Below are 21,771 nucleotides of genomic sequence, written 5' to 3'. Positions count from 1 at the left end.
TTCCTATACTTAGAGCCCTACACTTGGCATAATTACAAGACACCAGAAAATAACTTTTGTGCACTCCAATTGTAAGTTCAGATTATTTCTCCTTATCTTTGGTCAAAAATCGTATGCATGGAACACATTAAATCACTTGATCAAAAATGCGGCATGTTAAAGTTTGTATACTCTTGGTCGAAATCCATTTGCACTTTGCAGCATGTCAAAATATTTTATTTTTGGTATTAACAATAAGTTAATCTTCATAAACTCAGACTTTGTTTAAATATATAACTTGAACGACTATCATATAAGTGTTTAGGGTTTTGCTAGAAGCCACTCATGAAAGTGTCTTTTAGCAACCCACACTTCAAGGTGTGATTTCCACTTTTTAGTTATAACTTTGGTAAAAGACACCTTCATAAAAATTAGTTGGTATCTTTTAACAAATGTTCATAGAATAACTTGCTAAAAGACACCTTCATAAAATGTGTCTTCTAGTAAAACCCAAGTGTTTATATATACTTTATTTCTATATAGATAAAATCAAATCAAATTATTTTTTTTATAAGTTATAAGTTGTTTTCAGAAGTACTCCCAAATAGTCTAAAATGTACTTATAGATAAACTAAGATAAATCAATCCAAACAAATCCTAATTGAACGAAAGGTTAAAAAAGTTTAAGGAGTTGGAAAGTTTTTTTTTATAAGCTTGAGGGTAAGATTTACTTGATCACAACACCAAATTAAAATAATTTTTACACATACATAAGCGAAAGAAGATAAAAGAAAAATAAATTAAGCAATATTTATGATTGATTTATGTGCATACAAATCATTTATATTTGTGATTGTGCCAAGCAATTTTTGTTTTAAGCTTGATCAATTATATTATATGTTTTAAGTGTTAGTGTAAAAAGATAAGTTGAAAGAGACTTTTTTGTTTTTTGAGCTGAAGTTTAAAGTTTTTTTTTTAAAGGAGGAAATTCAAAGAAACTTTTGAATCGCTCTCTTGAACTTATTTTAATCGGTACTAAATATTTAATTTTACTTGCCCAAAAAAATCAATCATGATTCAAAATCACATATTCGCTTTCTCCTCTTCTACTTTGTTTCTCTAATAAAATATGACTGACTAGTAATAAAATCTCTATCCACCCCTAAAAAATGACAATCTATTATTACAAAACTCCCCTCATGGTAGAATTCAAGAAAGGGGAAGACTTGTTATGGATCAATTATTGAAGCACGCCATGTTACACCATTTGTTGTTACCATTGTATTGTTATTATCATTGTGGTTAAGTGTCATGTTTTATTGAACAATTGAAAGGAAAGTGATGGACAGAGAATATTTTTTATTTTTTTAAGAAACAAAGGGGATATATGGTTTGATTCCTAAACCATGAATTCAAGGAATTCACATTTTTTTGGTGTCACTGATTGCTTAATCGATGCTCGTTGAATTGAAATCAACGATTTTAATTTGAAGTTTAGTATTTGAATTTCTAAATAAATCAAAATTTGTATGATATTTAGAACGTTCGATTACTTCAATAACCATTAGTTATGTGTTGACTGCGTAAATGCGGCAATAAATATCGCATGCAAATCCAATTTACAATAACACGAGGTAAAATGAAAATAAGTACCCAATCATGACAAGAAAGGATGAAGTGATGTAAAGGAGGGGTGGGATTTAGCATGGGAAAGGAATGTTGTTTCCCACCATGGGAAAGTTAATGTTAGCCATTAGATTAGGTAAGGAACATAATCTTATCATACACTCTTAACACTAGATTTTTTTGTCACCATCATCCACCACCATCTCTCTTTCAATATTATATCCAATCTTTCTGTTCTGAAAGAAGAAGCAAACAAGTTGAATTAAATTAACGCTGAAATTGAATAGTCGCTATGCAAACAAACCAAACCACGCCTCCGAATTCACTATTTTCTTCGCAATGAAAACAACCAGCCCTTGTATAAGTATAAAAACATTTCCAGAAATTAAAGCTTAAAACATCTTCCCTCACCTGTAATCCAGATCTCAAAAACTATCCAAATCCAAAATTTTGTATCTTAATTCCAATTTCAATTGCATTGGCATTATTCACACTTCAAATTTTCTCATCATCAAAACCATGTGTTCAATATCTTAGTTGTAATCAAAATAGTAGCATGAACATTATTGTATTTTCGGAATTATTTTAGTTGATTTTTTTACAACTTCCTTTTATTGTTAGTTCTATTGTTGTGGTGATTTTCCAGATCTGTACATTTTCTTGTTGTTGTAGTTCTTTAGATCTGAACTTTTGGTAAGAAAAATTGGGGAAGATAATGAAGAATCATTTGAAGAACACATGAAGATGAGAAATTAATTTCTAATTAAAAAATGTTATATTAAGTTGTTTTTAGGAACATGAAGATGATGATGATTCCTTTGAAGATCACGTGAAGACTGTCAATTTAATATCTAAATAATCTGGGTTTTTTTTGGGACAAATCATAATATGGGTTTCAATTGAAAAAGGCAGATTCTTTATGAAAAATATTTGTGATGAAAAAAATACATGTGGGGTTTACTTAGAGAGAAGAAGAAAAAACTACAGATATGACAGTGAGTGGTCAAATACACGGTGGTGGGAGACTGGGAGTAAAGGAAGACGAGGAAGCAATGTTGTGGGTTGGAAATTGGTATGAAGGAGAGAGAAGGTGATAGTAGATAGTGACAAAAAAAATCTAGTGTTGAGAGTGTATAATAAGACTATATGATCTAATGGCTAACATTTACTTTCCTATGGTGGGAAACAACTCCCCTTTCCCATACTAAATCCCACCGTAAAGGAGGTGGCTCTCCCTCTCCCTCTTCATACATGAAGATTATGGATAACTTCTTTATTAACCGGCGGTAACTCAAATATCATCATTATATTTATAATAATAACAATTCAAAAAATAAACCATATGTAAGAGACTATAACAAAGTGATTGAAGTCTAGTCACCAATAAACTTCATTATGACAAATCTTTTGAAATAATTTGTATTCAGATTCTACTTAGAATAATTAATGGTTATACTTAACTTACCATTCAAAGTCTAGGTAACTTTTGTCAAAAAAAAAAAAGTCTAGGTAACTATCGCCTAAGATTGGGAGGAGACAAACTAATATACAAAAAAATAATTGTTTTCAACTTAGAAACTTCAAATTAGGGCGGTCGATTATAATTGAAGTATTATGTCTAATTATTTTGCTTAAGATTTATTTGTTGTTGTTTATAAGGAGTTAAACATATCACCTCACATCCACTAAAACATCATATCATGTAAACACATGACTTAACCACTTAGGTCCAATCGAGTGTATTAATTTTGTTTAAGTTCAACGCACCATAAACATGGAACTACACAAAAAAATAAAATAAAAGTATCTTCTAACTCCTACAATGTCTAAGTTCAATAATTGGGGATGAAGAATGATTTACAAGCTTCTACGATATCTTTTGTAAAGTCTCTCAAAGATTAATTTTCAGCACATGACTGTAGTACCCAAAAAGAATTCATACCTTTAGCTATGTGGTGGTAATTAAATGAGAAAGATAGGAATAAAAAAAGTAAGTGATGAAACAAAAAATAAAAAATAAATTGGGTTGAAGAGAGCAAAATGGATCTTCTTCTCATTCTCTTTTTCTTCAATTTATGTCTATCTCTCTCAGGATATTTTCTCTCTCGATCTTTTTTATTTTATATTTTCTCTTTCTTGACCTTCTCTCTAAAATTTAGAGAGAGGTACAAAGTGGATGTAGAATTACTTTTTTGATAACGAGGTGGATGTGTAGTTTTTTTTTTTTTTTGTCAAGTAGTTTAGAGGTTAGAATTTCACCTTTACGGTGAATAAGTGGAGAATTTGGGTTCGAATTTGATCCCTACATATATAATGTAACGTCTTTGCCAACTGAGCTACACTCATGGGGACGGTGGATGTGGAGTTTTAAGTGTGAAAAAATCAGTGTTATTTTTTTAAAATGTAAGGCATTGTCTTTTTTCTTTTGCTTGTCTTTATAGCAAATGATTCAATATTTACTTGCTAATAGAGTGGGATTTGAGCCTAATTCTACCTTTTTATGGGGTGTGAATGTTAGGTTACTATGTACTTAAAGTGCCACTCAAGCTGAACTTTCATGAAGCATTGGGTAATCTCTAACTTTCGATCTATAATTTCTTGAAATGATTTTTTTAACACAAATATGCATTTCAAATCAAAGGAATCAAAGGATTAAACTCAATTGATTAATAAATTACATCTCATGACGAACTGTTCAGAAAAATTTAAAAATTTTCAAACTTTATTTAATTCATGTCTAAACTCGGATTATCATAACCTCATTCTCATGGCAACTAAACATTTTATTTAATACTATCTCCGTCCTTATATATAAGACCCTTCAATTTAGATTTAACTTTTTCCCTTCGTTTTTAATTTTTATTGAAGCTATTTTATTTATTGTAATAGGTAAATTTCATCAAAATAGGAACAACCCAACCCCTATAACAAAATATTGAACATTATAAAAAGTGAATTCGCTTTCATTTATTTATTGTTTTGATTTGAAGTTATTATATTTCTTGTAAGCGGTGGTATTAAGAAAGTATGTTATTTGTCGTTAATTTTAATTTGAATGTGATGGACATGACTTTGTGAGAGCGATTGACATGCATGTAATATCATGACTGCAATTGAAAATCATGCTCATTTCAGCATCAAAGACCTTAACTAAAGTACATACATAAAATTATATGCATGTTTAAATTATGTCATATTTTTCACACTCACATATTGGTAGCTTCTTAATAGAAAGATGTTGCGACAGATGAGCAGCTCCACATAGTGATAACAAGGCAACATTTATCCTATGAAATATAAGTCCATCAAATGCAACAATGATCGTGTTGAGTTAGGATGTTTGTTGTAACGATGGATGATAAGATTGTTTCTTTTCGGTGACCAATTTAACGATCATTTAGAGGTAGAAATGTGAAACTGATCATTAACATTAGCGACTAGTGGTTTAACGACTTTTCACAAATCGATTTTTAAATCGGTCAAAAACTCATTTAGTTATCCATTTAGATCCTTGAGTTAGCAATCAATTTTTCAAATCAATCACTACAAAATTGAAATATTACGGTCATTAAATCAGCCGATATATTCTGAATTTTTAGTGGTATGCATCAACTCATCTGACTTGTATTGATAAGAGTAAATGTTGAAGCACTTTGTCGGTACATTTTGACACCAAGCAGTGAAAAAAACAGCATAACTAAAAACAACAACCCAGGTAGAGACTTGGTAACTTGATGCTCCTCTCAGCCAGACAAGACTTGTTTACCATTATTAAGTCTCTCATCAATTTGTCACTATGTCATGTAAAATTCATGTGTAATTGAAACGTGTACTTCATTTCTATTTCTACCGATTATTCAAAGTCAGTTCCACATTATAAGAAAACACGGTATAGTTGTAAATTATATTTTATCGGCAAATACTAATATAGTTGCATTCATCATATTGCTCATTTATAACATGAGAAATATGTTCTATTAAACTTGCTATAACATGGTATCATGAGGTGTCAAAGGATACATTTACGGTTGGAAAGAACAAGATAGAATATAATGCAGAAAACTATAAAACCAGAGAAATATCACTTTCGTAAACTAAAAGGCAACCAAAAACCAACACTGAATTTTTTTAAAGCAAATATCCAAACTACATCTCACAACACACTAAGACAAGACCATGAGCAAGGATGGATTCAGTGGGGCGAGCATGGACTCAAGCCCTCCCCCAAAGCTCACAAGCTACATATAATTGGTTTTCTTTAATTAACTATTTGGCTTAATTGGACATTTGGTCCTCTAAATAATTATGCGTTTACAATTTAGTCCCATAAATTGTAAAACCCACATTTTGATCCTCTTGGTTTTACTCCGTCAGTCAAAAAGGTCTTGACTGTTAACTTTAACCCCCAAATGTCTATTGTGGACCAACTTTAAGAGTGGTCCACCATAGATCCTATTAATTATTCTAATTTAAACCGTTTGATTTTTGTTTAAAAGGAGGGTCATTGGATTACGCAGGTGTATTTTATCTTACGGTGAGTCAACAACAACTAATTAATTCTCCTTTTCTTCATCCTCTTCCTCACTCTTCTTCATCATCTTCATACCATTTTCACTAACATTCATAAAATAAAATAAAATAAAAAATCAATTCTGCACCAATTCAACACCATTTTCAGAATCAAAACAACAACAATTCTGCACCAATCCAAAAAAAAAAAAATAATTCTGCAATAATTCCATAACATTCAACATCAACAAACATCATCAACGGAAGAAAATCCAGCTTTTCCTATGATTTTTCACTTCAATTTAATTTCCCTCACTCCCGCAGATCTAACATCTCCCTGTGTTCGTACAGCAGCAAAAAACACAAAGTCACAAAATATAAAAACACTCAATTCAAATCACATTCCAAAAACTGAAAAATCAATCAAACAAATCACATTCCAAAAACTGAAAAATAAATCAAAACCGAGTTCCAATTTCAACCAAAAAACATGTAACCTCCCATTCTTACTACTATACCATAAAAACCCCAACAAACAACAAACCAAATGGGTCTGAGTTTGAAGAAAACAAACATATGGGTATGCTTCAACATTACTTTAAATTACCAGAAAATTAAATGATGAAAATGGATCATGACACTTAATGATGTACATTAAACCTGCCTTGACATATGGGTCATGTTCAACCATCAGCGCCGCCGCGTATCCAGTCGCGTTCATCTCTTTATTTGCGGTCGTTTAAGGTTTTTTTTTTTCATTATGTTTTCTGGGCGCTGGCTCTCTTCATCAACATTTCATGCTTTGTTCAAGAAATGTTGTTTTTGTGATGAATTCTATTTTCTTGTTGTTTGTTTCAGTTTGATTTTGAAAAAGTTTCCTTTTGATTTTGTTGGAGTTTTTTTTATTTTGCTGGAGTTAGTGATGAGATGATGGTGGTGATGAAGGTTGTTGTTTATGTGTAGTGATGAGATGATGGTGGTGAATTTTTCTTGAAGGTTGTTGTAATTTGTGTGTTATGTTGTGTTTCTTTGAATTTGTATTTTGGAAGAAAAATAATTCTGGATAAATGTTTATAGATTGAGGAAGAAGAAGAGAGAAGATGATGAAAAACGAAAAAAATTAGCTGCTGACGGTTCACTATAGGTATAATGGACATGCAATCAAACGGTTAAAATCATATCAAAAATTTTAGACATTGAAAAACTAACGGAGGGGATCAATTTGACTGACGGAGCAGAACCAAGGGGACCAAAATGTTGGTTTTACGATTTATGGGACCAAAATGTAAACGCATAATTATTTAGAGGACCAAATGTCCAATTAAGCCTAACTATTTTACTCATTTTCATGTCTTATTATAAAGCCATTTAAACTTGTAAAAGATATTCCAAGCATTATCCTAATTTTATCTCAATAAGCTAATATTATAATATATAAATGTTATGCAAATATTATACTTCAATATTTGCAAATTCAGATTGGATTTAGTGAGACTCTAAACAGTTACATGTACTTCGGCCGTTTGATTAAATATTGATGGATTATATTTTAAAATCACATGGCTGTGAATGCACACAATTCAGTTGAAATCTAAAATAAGGAGTTTAAAACCTAAATTGTACACTCTTAATTGAACGACTGAGATGTCCGTGACTGCATAAAGTCGCATAGTTGTGAATGCACAAAAGTAGGATACAATATCGACATATTTTTAGGGTGGGATTTAGCCTGGGGAAGTGAAGTTTTTTCCCACCATGGGAAAGTGGGTCCATTATGGACAGGTGGCAGTTTCAACCTGCTGCAATTAAAGAAAAGAAAAATTACTTTCTACTTATTTTATTCGGTTATATGTTTTGCAATTTCACCTCCTTATTGCTGCAATCCACCTCATCGGCCATTAAAAAGGATTATTCTCCTCCAGTAAATTTGCTCCAAACCAACCTCATCAGCCATCTCTAGACCTCATCTGTGCATATCCACCACTGTGAATACACCACCCATTTGTATTTTTCTCTTGCCATCTTCCTGAGGAGCTGCTGTGAGTGATGCCCTGTTACCCGCGAAATACACCCAAACAATTTGCGCACAAACTTTCCATGAATACAAAACGGACTCCTTTTGTTTGACACATGCGTTTATTTTGTTTGGATGGTATCATTGTGGAGAGGGTTGGGGAGAATTCCATGACGTGATTTTCTTTTAGCTGAGGAAGAAATTGGAAAAGAACCATTTTTTTTCTCTACCCATTATTTTATATGTATATATAATTGAGGGTCGGTTTCTTTTTAATTTTTTGGTTTGAATCGAATTTTTATTAAATTTGAAAAACCCAGTTTATTTTCTAATATAAAAGTGTTATTCTACCGCCTGAACAAAAAAAGTGTTATTCTACCAAAAAATATTTAATTAAAAGCATTAATTCTACCCAAAAATACAAATTATTTTTTGCATTTATTTAGTAAAATATGTTGGGGCTCATTCTTAGAAGGAAAAAAAAAAAACGGAAGCCCACAATCAATTATAAACATAAACAATTTGTTGTGGGGTCAAATTTTTTTGTAGTAGGTTCAATGCCAAAAAGTTAGAAGAAGGTTGCCATCAACAAATCTGAACCACTCATTTAAAATATTAATATATCAATGGTTAAAACATCAACTTTCCCATGATGGGAAAAAACTCTCCTTTCCCATTCTAAATCCCACCTATTTTTAGTCCCTAGTACGATGGATTTATGGATTTGTCCCTGAGTATAAAAGAAAATAAGAAAATCACATACAATCTTAAAGTATTTTCGAGTGGTGCATCTTGTTACAAAGAACTTGAGCCAATATATATATATATAATCTCGACCTCCTTTCTCATTTACCATATTGGACAAAGTGAGACTTGTTCCAATATGCTTCATTTCAACCAACTTTAACACTTACATCACAAAATGAGTACACGAAATTGATATGTAACGAGTGTCATCAGGACACTCTTTAAACATTTTAAAATAAGAAAATATTCTTTACAAAAGTGAAAAACTTCAATTCTCAATGCATTGAATACACTTTTTTTTAATAAAAATTTATTATTTTTTTTTGAGGAAAATAAAAACTTATTATTTAAAATCCTTAAAGAGTGTTCCGGGAAAACTCGTTAATATTTACCAATATATTAATAGATAAGGAAACCATAGACTACAAAAATACAATAAGTACTTAAAAATCCCCACAAAAATAAAAAGAAAAACGAAAGAAGCGATATAATCAACAAAATGGATGGAAAAACAATTGAAATAACAAAAGAATAAGCATAGGCCAAACAAAACTCCAAAGGAATCACCCACAACCAAAACACCCAAATCGAAAGAACAAAAACCATAGGAGGGGAACAAAAGTCGGACAAACTACCCCCGCCACGCCGCAAGATTGGCACAATCTCTCTTACACTCCGCTTTCGATCACAATAGAGGACAAGTTCCACCCTTAACTCATAATAGGTACAAGTATGTCCAGATGAATTTCCACAAAACCAATTTCAGAAGGGAAGATAATATGATCCATCAATTGTTCAACATAGATTGTCCTCTCCGAGAAAACAACTTTCTTCTTGGCTTTCCAAATGAACGACACAACTTTATCCCCAAAAAAAGTGTTGTACATTCGGACTCTTAAAATCACACCGATAAACTTAGATGTGTGAGGTTAGTATCAATGACAACCAATAACCAAAATAACCACAATCAACAACAATAGATCACACAAGATAAAGAGAGAAATAGTATAGAGAACAAAAAATGGATACAAGAAATTATATTCAACAACTAATTTCTACCCATTTCTCAATCTCTTCACATGAACAAGAGACTCAATTATTTCTCTCATCCAAGGTGTTTTTCAACTCTTGAATCTAACCCTCAAAAGTAACCAACCCTAAGCCTTTGATTTTTTAAGGACCTTCACTTTTGGTTTCCTTAAGATCCATCCAAGTTGCTCACAAATGACTCTCCCCTCCTGTGTCTCCCAGCCACGTGAATCTCTCCCTAAAAGGCACAAACCCTTTTCAAAGAGTCTACTATTTTGGTTCTCCAAAAGAGGTCCACATCTTGAAGCTTTAAACCTTATCCAAAGACCTTTCAACCTTTAGTTTCTAAGTTGCCTAAATGTTATTTCCTTTGGTTTCTATGAGATTCTCAAGTTGTTTCAACAAATGGGCCGTCGAGTGCTTAAATAACACTTTAAATCTAGTAAAATTATGCCACGATTTGCATCCAATGTGCCATGATTTCACGTTTGTACATAATACAATCTAAACACTATCCTCAAATCGTGCTACAATCTCATGCTTTTGCGGGACAATATTTCCAGTGACTCATTCCAAACTTGAGAACCAAGATCGTGCTACAATCTTCAAACCACATACCAACGATTTTACTAAAACCCAAGCATCAAATTTTGAATCAAAACTCAACAAAACAAAGTTACATCTTTTTATATGCAATATGTTAAAACATTACTTGTTCAATTAATTGTGAAACAATTACTTGCAACAATTATCTCTTCAAAAATTTAATAGCACAACCAACTTTTTTTGATTCCGTTAAATTTATTCAAAGGGGTCCTTTATTTGGGGATATTGTAGTACTCAAGGCATATGTGGTAGGTTCTCTGCCTCTTACTACTAAGACCATGTACAATGGTCTTTTTCTTTCAACACCCTTCAACACCAACTTTTTCAATTTCCAACACTCCACATTATTTTCTCTCTCTTAATTCAACACCCATTCAATTTTTACCTCTCCAATAGTTTTTCATTCAACACTTTACCCCACCACATTTTATTTCTCATTCAAATTATTAAGATAAAAAAATATCCATAGAGCCAATAAGCAACAAACACATGTCAGAACTTATTCTCTCACCAACTTTCTTTATCTGTGCCTGCTGCTTCACACTCCTTTGTTTGTGCCTGTTACCCACGAGCCAGCCTCAGCTAATGGAAACGCTCCACATCATCCCTTTGGCAGCAGCTTCAACATGTTGAATATATTCACCATCTCTTTCCTCTAGCTCATATTCAATAACCCTCTCCAATGGTCTAAACATGTTGAATGGCAGATTCAATAACCCCATTGCACTTGGTCTAAGAAAAAACCTCAAAGCATTTGTGCACGTGTTCGCAGAAAACTGAAAAACTTGGGTTTCCACTTGCAAGGAGGGATTCAACTTGTGAAAGCAACACTAGTAGTCTAGTACACTACTACACACTTATTTTCTCATGGCCACATGAATGGTGTCTAGCACGTGGCACGTGGGTATTTTTTTATTTTTTATTTTAAATAAAGGAACGTGGGTACTTTTTCTATTTCAGCAAGAGCATAATCAAATAAAACCCATGTGGTGACTACGTTTCGTAAATTTATAAAATTGAGGAAGAATAGGGGACACATCACCCCCCATGTTATATAATTCGAGTACTATATATTTATTGTTAAAAGTGGCCTAAACAGTTTTGGCATGATTAAGTTTAGCTAAACTTATAGCTATAAGTTTAGCTATAAGTTTTGGATGTGTATAAGAATAAGATTATACTATATACACTAAGGTTACAATGTGGTTTGTGATTATAAGTTTTGAATGTGTATAAGATTATACACTAAGGTTGCAATGGTGTTTGACCATAAACTTTAATTGGGGAAAAGATGAAGATGACACTATTTCATGACTCATAATATAAGGTGATCATGTGACATGCAAGTCTAATACGTCCGGAGGAACTTTCAGTGCGAATATTTTGAGTAAACTTGTTTTATTTATCAAACATTTTGAACTTTATTTATTAAGACAATGACTTAGAAGGTGCTCAACTTTTTTAAACCTTAGCCAAGAGCTGAAATTTCTCATCTGAATGGACTCCCTCCATCTCTTGCTGATAGCACTAAGTAAGCTGAACTAACCGAGTAAACCCTATTAGTGTTATGCTTCAAGACCAAAGATCATCAACATACGATCAGAGTGGAAAATAATTCAGAACGTGGTCTTATTGCCTACCAAGTCATGCTCCCAAATAAAGAGACCTCTCCTCCAAAGAAGGTTCCATAATTATCTTAGAGTCGGTCACGGATCGGGGAACTGCCCCCACTAATGTTTCGGTTATATTTGTTAAGTCTTTGATATTTTAATCTCCTCTTAAAGTAATAGATTGTCCTCATTAAATGAAAATTTATACCGTAAAAAAAGTGTTTTGCTCATGAATTTTATAAAATGTAAATAGTAAAACACAATTGACTGTTTATTTTTTTTTTTTACTATTGACTGATTTTTCATGTAAAATTATTACTCTTTGGACAGAATATGTAAAATTATTTTAAATTAAATAATGACATTCCATATCAAATCAAATAAAATTTTGAATTTTTTTTTATTTTCTCTTAAAAGAATTATCTGGCAGGTCTAAAATATCTCCCGAAGTATCTCAGCAGTCTTAAAAGTAAAGGGCCAAAAAATCAGCATCAGAAAATGTTAAGGGAAAAAAAAGTTAATATAGAAAAAGTAAAGGGCAGAAAAAGAACAAAAAAGAAGGTAATAGTACGAATATGAAACAAAGGCTATAATATACGAATCGACATATAATTGTCAGAAGTAGTTGAAAATTTAAACGCTGTATATTACTCTCGGATTCTTTTGGTCCCAATCGTACATAAGCTCATAATTTCATAAAACACTTCCAGTGAAATATACAAAAGAGTGTGATTTAAATTTCATCATCTGAATTTCATCACGTGAAAGAAATGGAAACACCAAAAAGACATAATGCATTGAGTGTGGTTACACAAAGAAAGCAAAATTTCCATTTAGGGTAATTTCCACTTCTAAAGGGCAAGCAAATGTAGCTGCAAAGAAATAGAAGGCACGTGAAAATACACATCGAGTTACTGTGTGGTGTTAATTGATTTTCAATACAAAATGTACGTTACTAATGAGAGCTACAATGCTATACAAAAGTTTTTGACATGTTTAACTCATTTCCCACGTGTCTAGTCATTCAATTTCTATACCCCGACACCTATATATATCACCCTTGAAATATATGTCTCATGCATTAATCAACTTTGAAATATATATAGTGCATGTGTGATGTGTCTTCTTCTCTCTACATATCCTTTCTTCTCCAATATGTAGCATTTCTCATACTCTCATATTAATATTGTTTCTTCTTTGTGTTTAAGAAGCTACATTGCAAAGCTAGATTTCAAAATTGGCATCACGATGAAACGAAATTGTTGTTTGGATTCATCATCTCGTAAATCAATGTAAGTGATTTCAAAGTTTTTTTCATCTTCATCATCTTGATAGAATTTGAGTCGTTTATGCTTTTTGTTAAACTCTTGGAATTTTTTTTTTGTAGGAATGAGAAGTTGAACGTAAACAAGAAACTTGTTGCAAATCCTCGCAATGGACACCACAGATTTGACGAAAAGGAGCTTCAAGTAAATATGCGTATCTAAAAACTTCATTTTTGACGATTTCTTCATCCTTGTTTTGTGGAAGAAAATTTGGCAATTTATAATTGACATTTAATAATTATTTTCCTAACTTTTTGCATGCGATAATTACGTGTATGGCAAAAAAAACATGGACAAATATTTTTTGACAATAAAACATGCACAAATAAACTCCCTTGACCACACTGTGTAATGATCAATGTATAACTTATTTTTCTCAACAAAAATAACACCATAATATACTTATTTTTTCATGATATAAATCTTAATATAAACTTTGGCTGCAGGCTAGAGCGATAATATGGTTGGCAAGTCAAGAAATGGAAGGAAAGAATGGTAGCAACAAAGAATCAATTCCAACACTATCCCTTTCAATGCAACCTAGTGCATTACAAATGCATGCCTCACATGGCTTTTCCATAAAGCGATCACTTCAAAATTTCCTTGAGAAGAGAAAGAAAAGGATTCAAAATGATAATGATAATAATAGTAGTACAAATTAGTCGGGATATGAATTAATTAGAATCACTTATTCTCTTAATTTGTGGGATCAATTGAAGCCTACAAATCTGGGTATTTTATTATATATCCTAATTAGTGTAGCCATGACTAGTGACAATTAAGGCATGTATTTATTTTTATTTTTATGAATGAAGAACCACTCTTTCAGTCTACTGCTAGAGCAATGATTATTATGAGCAAAATGTGGATCTGTCCCATTCAAGATAACTCCAAAAAAGTAGAAAAAAAATAGGGAAATTTTTTTGGCACGAGTTTATAAGAGCATAGACATGCAACGTGGGTGAAATATTTGAAAATTTATTGCATAAAATAAAATAAAAATGCACAGAAAAAGAAATAACAAAAAATACTAGAAATTTGAAATACTAGCAGGAATTTGAAATGCCAGAAATACTAGCGATTTTCACAAAAAAACATCAAATGATATTCAATGTTATGCAATTTTCATTTTTTTTTTTGTAATCAATGGATCGGTTTGTAGTTTTTTATTTAGATTGATTTGATTATGAATATTCCTTATTATTTACAGCAAAAAAAAAATACAGACAAATAATGGCATTTTGATAATAATTTTTTTAAAAAATAATAATATAACTCTTATTGAATGGGCGGCCTAGGTCCTAACCAGTGTTTTAAAACCCAGACCGAACCGATCGGTCGGACCGGTTAGACCGGGAACCAGAGGTTGCAGCGGTTCGGGCAGGCTACTGGACCGGATATGCAATTAACCCGCTGAAACCGTGTGACCCGACGGGGTCAGTGGGCGGACCGCTGAACCAGTTTAACCCACCCCGACCCGACCCGTTTTTTTTTTAAAAAAAAAAAATGAAAATGCAAGGCATATATAAATACTATGACAATTTGACTCCATGAGTATAAATAATTTATTGATAAGTGAATTTTATAACTTATTTGTGTTTCTGTTTTTTGTTGACTATGTTTAAAACTTGGTTTTGTAAGTCTATTATTTTTTGTTGACTATGTTCAGAACTTACTTGGGTTTGTAAGTCTGTTATATTTTGAAGCAAATCGGTTTAAGTCATCATCACCGCATGATCAAGATCACATGGTGGTTTGTGAATCACACTGAGAAACTCTCATCGGATTCATTGGCCTTGCGTCAAAATCCGCATGAGACCACATCTATAAAGGTATATTAACACCACACGAAATGTAAATAATCCACTAGAGTTTCTGATTAAATTGGCATCACGATGAAGCAAAATTGTTCATCATCTCATAAATCATTGTAAGTGATTTTGGAGTTTATTTCATTATGGAGTTAAGTAGCTCAACTGGTTTGAGCAAAGAGTTTAAAGAAGTTGAGAAGTTCAAGATCCAAAATTCAAGTCTTGATAAGGAGAAAAAAATATTAACATTTGCCCTAAAAAATGATTTTGGAGTTTTTTATTCTGCATTTTCTTCTTCTTCATCTTATAATAAGCTAATTTGATTAGATATGGTGTTTGTTATTCCCTTGGAGTTTTTCTTGAATTTATCAATGAGAATTTCTTTCTTTTTTCTGATTATTTTTTGTAGGAAGGAGGAGTCGAACGTAAACAAGCAACTTTATTTCCATTCATCGTATTGGATTGGATACCACAAGTTTGAGAAAAGAGAAGTGGTGTGTTTGTTTTAGGTTATATTCGTTGATTTATGAGAATAAAATGATATAAATATACATATTCGTAGATTTATGAGAATAAAATGATAGAAATATACATATTTATGTTTTTTTTGTTGGTGTTTGAGGTTTGAACATGAACCTTGCATATATTATGCATTGTAACTGAACTAAAACTTACGGGGACATACATGTCTATGTTTCTTACAAGGTTACATGTTTACTAGATTTTATTCTTTGGTATAAAAAATTCTTGAGAATACAAAAAAAATTCTAAAGACAGATGAGAATAAATTTATGTGTAACTACCTATTAATATTTTTATTTTTAAGGTTTCCGTGTTTTTTTTAGGGATTTTGTGAATATTACAGTGTTAACCAAACATCATTTTTCTAAATAACTTAAAATAAAATTCACATATTTGTATTTCAAAGGATGTTATTCCTAGTAATAAATTTAGTTTTGTAAAAAAAAGTAATAAATTTAGTAAACGTGAAACAAATATGCTAATATGCAATTATCAATATCCGTAGATTCCATCTTTGACGATTTTACCATCCTTAATTGTGGAGGAATGTTTGACTATTTATTTGACATTAATTAATAATTTTTTCTTCATTTTTTGCATGCGATAATTACGTGTATGAGAAGGAAAAAACATATGGACAATGTGTTACTCACTTGACAATGTATAGGCACCCTTATATGATTTTTATTTTATTTTATTATCACACTTATGATAATTTATCTCTAGTGACAATACTTCTCTTTTTCGTACTAAAAGCTACTTCTCTTTTTCGTACTAAAAGCTTAATGTGTAGTTTACTAGTTTTTATTATTGATTGAAATAGTTTGCAGGCTGGCAAGTCAAAAGAAATGGAAGGAAAGAATGGTGATAGCAAAAGATCAACTCCAACAATATCCCTTTCATCGCAACCTCGAGCATTATTAATGCATGCCTCACATGGCTTTTCCATAAAGCGATCTCTTCAAAATTTCCTTCAGAGATAAAAAAAAATGCACATGAAAAAAATAACAATAAAATGTGTTTTGTCCGAGTAAAAAAATAAAATAAAATGTGTATATTCATATATTAACTTCTCAAACCAAAGTCTTATGTTAAGAACCCGAGTTTGTGCAAGCAACAAGATTTGAAGGACCAATCTCTGCAGTTATTTTTAACATTCACTCACCTATAAGATAAAAATATTGTGAGCTCCATACTTTGAAAAAATGGTGAAATTCACGTTGATTTTACTTAATAAAAGAGTGAATGTTAAAGAGAGTATTGAAAAAAGAACATTCTTAATGTTTCTTAAAATAGAAGTCACCTTAGACAAGGAATGTTAAACCGAGGGTTTAAAACGAGTAGAGTACTTGAAACTAAAAAATACTTCAAAAGAAGAAAGGTTACAGCTCCTAAAGCCTCTACTAAGTACATCAGATGAAATTTAGAGCATAAATATCGGTTAGCTTTTAGAGTATCTTTGCGGAAAATTTATGACACTGTGTCAGAATTTCACTCTGTCCAACAAATGTGGTGGTTCTGCATTGCCACTGTTTCTTTTCTACTTTTTTGATGTAAAAAATAATATAAAATTAGAATGTGATTTTAAAGGCTAAATTACATATTTGGTCCCCTAAATAATTTGTGAGTTTCATTTTGGTCCCCTAATTAATTAAAGTTCCGTTTCAGTCCCTTAATTCTATTTCCGTGAGTCAAATTAGTCCCCTCTGTTAGTTTTCTAACGTCTATTATTCTTGATATGATTTTAACCATTTGATTGCAAGTCCATTGTATCTAACCCTGAACCATCGGTACTTGATTTTTGCACTTCTTCATCTTCTCTCTTCTTTATCTTCAAATTAATTATCCAGAAAGGAAAAAAACATCATATCCTGGAATCTCAATAACTCTCATCTCTTTCTCCATCGATTCCTCCTTTCTCCCCAGTTGCAGATTCATTGCTCTGCGTTTTTTGGTCATCAAATACACCATGAATCATGTGTTTTCATCAATGAAAAATAAAGATCCGAACATAAACAATGATGGGAAACTAAATTTATTAAACTGAAACACAAATCTCTAATTTTTCAAAGATTCAACATTTTCTTCTCTCCAATCCTAAAGCTGAAAAGAGTGAAAGAGGTATTCTATTGAGGTGAGGGTGAGTGCTGTGTATATTAAGATTGTATAGAGAGAGATTTGTTGATGGTGGTAGTGATATAATATCCCCATAATTCACCATTAATTTGAATGGTAATGAAGTTTTCATTCACCGTAAATTTGTACAGAAAAAAGTTTTCCAACGTAAATTCACCATAAATCAATGTTTTGATTCACCAGTAAAACAAAAATCTCTCTGAGGTGAGGATGAGTGCTGCGTGAATTTATATTTTTGTTTTGATTCACCAGTAAAACTTTGTGCAGAGAGAGATTTGATTAAAGAATTTTAATGGTGAATTTATATTTGTTTTTCTGGATTTTTTGGGCATTTTTTATATGAAGATGAGGAGGAAGAAGAAGAAGAGGGTTTTCCTCAGGTTTTACAGTTTGTTCTTCTGCGAATTTAGGTTTTCATGGTTTGAAGGTAATGGTTTTTTTGGGTTTCATGTTTATGGCTTTTTTGGATTTGAAGTTCTTGAGTTTTTTGGCTTTGATGTAGGAAAGTAGAAGAAAAGGAGAAAATATATGGTGGTGACATTACATTTATTATATACAGTAGACCTGCAAAATCGAATGGTTTATTTTCTTAACAAAAAGATAGAACGGTTAATTAATAAGGTATACGGTAGACCATCTATAAAGTTGACACACCTTAGACATTTTCAGTTAAAATTAACAGAGTAGGACCCAAATGACAAACTGAAATGGAATTAAGGGACTAAAACGGAACTTATATTAATTAGGGGACCAAAATGAAACTCACAAATTATTTAAGGGACCAAATTTGTAATTAAGCCGATTTTAAACTATAAATTTGAGGTGTATTGTGTGATTAGGTGAGAACTAATTTAGAGTTTTAGATGAGTAGTATAGATATTTAAAAAATGTAGTTGAATGCTTTTATTAATTGAAAAATATAAAGTAATATTATATATTATGTGGGACCCATTTATACGATCATGGATGGTATGAATGAGGATGCTCTTAGCTACAAAAAAGTACAAAGTTGAGTATGGAATTCTAAGGGCCTGTTTGATTAACTTTTGCTTTTTAGTTTTTTAAAACTATTTTATAAATCGATTTTCAAAAACAGGTTTTTAGAATTCAAAAAAAGAAAAACTTGTTTGTTAGTTCTATTTTTAAAAACTGTTTTAGAGAAGAGAAAATAAAAAATTTGTTTAATGAATTTGTTTTTACAAATCACCATTTTCGGTGTTAAATTTTTGAAATAAGACTCTAATTGCAATAAATGTGATGATATATGATAGACTAAAAAGCTTGTTCTAAAAAAAAAAATTCTATTTTTCTGTGTATAATAAACTAGAGGACCAAAAATGTAATTAAGTCTTATAATTAAACAAAATATTATGTGTACAAATTCTACCTCAACCAACCAAAATGTCAAAATTACTAGATCAGACGTTGTGCTCGACTCTTACTTATTTGTGTGAGTTCAAAATTTCACAAGGCTGATGTCATTTCGTCTATCTAAAAAAAATTATTAACTAAAAGAACACTAGAAAAAAATTAAACTTGACTAGTCATATTAAACTTTAGATATAAATTGTGTTTGGTAAAATTAACGAATAGTTGATAAACTGACTTATGACGAATGACTTATAACATATCACTTATAAGATAGTTTATAACGAATAAATTAGCTGATTGAATTTGTAGTTTTTAATAAAAGCAATGACTGAGACAAGTTATAAAATGAAATGACATTAAAAAAAATGTATATTTAATTCATATTAATTTTTTCAATTAAAATTTCAGGGGTAAAATTGAGATAAAAAGTGATAAGATGTAAACTTTAAGTTGTAAGCTATTTGAAGTAGCTTATTAAAAAACGATATGAGCTTATTAAAAATAAATTATAAGTTCGTTAGAGAATGACAATTACCAAATATTTTTTTGTCATACAAACGTAATCTTATAAATTATAATTTATTAGCAATAAGCTCAAATATGATTTGAGAGAATTTTGAATCGTTAATATTTTTATTTTTATTTTTTTGGTACAATAACAAGCCATATCACACAATTTGACGTTGTTGAACTAGGTGGCATTTAACATGGACCAATGTAAAACTTGCCCATGATGGACCACTTGTGATTATTGGCTAGATTATGCAAATCTATCAAATTTTATTATACACCTTCCACACCATATGACATCTGCTTCTTCTTCCTTCTTCCTAGTCCTCCTTGCCCGCACCACCACCACCAACCTACTCTCACAAAAACATTTGCAACAACTTTCGCTCAGGTTCTCTTTTGTTAACTCTCTTCACCGAAACTCTCTCTTTGATCTCTATCTCGAACAACCCGTATTCCGACGAACTTCCGGCGGCATTTGGAAACTAGAAGAATCTCACTGCACTTTCCTTTGAGATAAACAAGTTACCGGTTACATCCCTTAAGGAAACTGGAGAGCTATGGAAGCTTGAAATTTTACCACTATGATTTACCCAAAGACCAAACTTACCTTCCTTATAACCCTTAAGTAAAATTGAAGAATTCAAACCTTATCTCTTACCTTAGTATGAGCGAACAACTCCCAATTGAATTTAATGAATTATTTTAAGTTATTTTTTTTAATGGATGATATTATTATAAGTGTTTGATGAAAATATGAAATATTTTCTAACTTAAATTTGAAACAACATCCATTAAATCTTGGAACTTTAATTTGTGTTTACATTGGAAGCCATTGTGAGAGTGGGTTGGTGGTCGTGGTGTGGAGCAGGGAGGGAGAGAGGGAAGAAGAAAGAGAATTCATATGGTGTGGAAGGTGTATGATGAGATTTAATAGACCACTAAAATCTAACCAATAATCATAAGTGGTCCATCATGGGCAAGTTTTACATTGGTCCATGTTAAATGCCACCGTTGAACTAATTCAATTCCAACTTTTTTACTTTAGCAAAGCAATTTTTTCACTTATATTATATTTTAATATGCATTGCCAAATATTACAATACTGCCATTAATGAAAACTGTCCCTTTTCTCCGTGTTTTTACTTTGGCTGCTGGAGAATAGAAAAGTGAAAATAGAAATCTGAAAACATCTTTCAGCTGTTTTGCTTTTTCAGTTTTAAAAACTATTAAAATGAAAATAGTTTTATAAAACAGTTTTTGGAAACATGTCAATCAAACAAGTTTTTTTATTTTAAGTTTTTAAAAAGCAAAAAACTGTTTCCGAAAACTGAATCAAACAGGCTCTAAGTATTGGCCTCTCAGTCAACATGGAACATCCAAAGTGTACTCTTTAAAGAGTGGAGTAAAAAATTCTTTTTAGTACAATAAACATAAGGCGCATAGATTGTTGTTGTTTAATCAAGTTTTGGCACATTAAAGGAATAGTAAACAACTTCTAATTTTCTCCTTAAAAAAACTTCTAATTTTCTTGAAATAAAAATAAGTATACTTCTGGATGTACTTGTTTTTATTAAATTGATAATTTGAAAGAATACTTTTGGATGTGTTTTATAACCTAAATTACACATAAACGAGTGGTTCTAAATTCTCGGAAGTATAACTATGAAGTAAAGAAATAGTCTTAAATGCAGCTTTATTCTTTTCATTTGAGCAAATTCAGGCTTCCTTTGTCCAAAAAAATAAAACTTGTGATTCCAACCTAAAAAATAGTCTTCTCTTTAAAATCTCTTTTTTTTTTTGACAAATCTTTAAAATCTCTTGGTATCAAATTTTAAAATTAAAGGTATTTTTAATTTAACCTTTTGTCAAATTTTCTGTTTTGTACCGTCAACGGTCACAAAAGTCTAAAATCAAAGAATCTTTAAATTACAAGATTGAAATAAAAAATTACAGAAAGGTAAAACATCATTCAC

General features: G+C 31.2%; 1 protein-coding gene across 1 annotated transcript; it reads left to right on the top strand.

The window, feature by feature from the left end:
- Positions 1 to 13,198: 13,198 nt before the first annotated feature.
- LOC146940598 (protein TIFY 5A-like) lies at positions 13,199 to 14,278 on the top strand. Its single transcript, XM_085754289.1, has 3 exons — positions 13,199 to 13,412; positions 13,508 to 13,589; positions 13,892 to 14,278. Exons 1-3 carry the CDS (start codon positions 13,369 to 13,371, stop codon positions 14,105 to 14,107), a joined length of 342 nt encoding a protein of 113 aa, XP_085610415.1. The 5' UTR covers positions 13,199 to 13,368; the 3' UTR covers positions 14,108 to 14,278.
- Positions 14,279 to 21,771: the final 7,493 nt, after the last annotated feature.

The sequence above is a fragment of the Medicago sativa genome, chromosome 3 (assembly GCF_051527215.1).
Source record: "Medicago sativa cultivar Bolivia chromosome 3, Bolivia_mono, whole genome shotgun sequence".
Taxonomy (NCBI): domain Eukaryota; kingdom Viridiplantae; phylum Streptophyta; class Magnoliopsida; order Fabales; family Fabaceae; genus Medicago; species Medicago sativa.
This window is presented reverse-complemented; position numbering and strand designations above follow the sequence as displayed.

Coding starts and splice junctions, on each gene's coding strand:
- LOC146940598 (XM_085754289.1), top strand. CDS start 13,369: ATGAAACGAAATTGTTGTTTGGATTCATCATCTCGTAAATCAAT. Junction 13,413..13,507: donor TCATCATCTCGTAAATCAAT/GTAAGTGATTTC, acceptor TTTTTTTTGTAG/GAATGAGAAGTTGAACGTAA. Junction 13,590..13,891: donor TTGACGAAAAGGAGCTTCAA/GTAAATATGCGT, acceptor CTTTGGCTGCAG/GCTAGAGCGATAATATGGTT.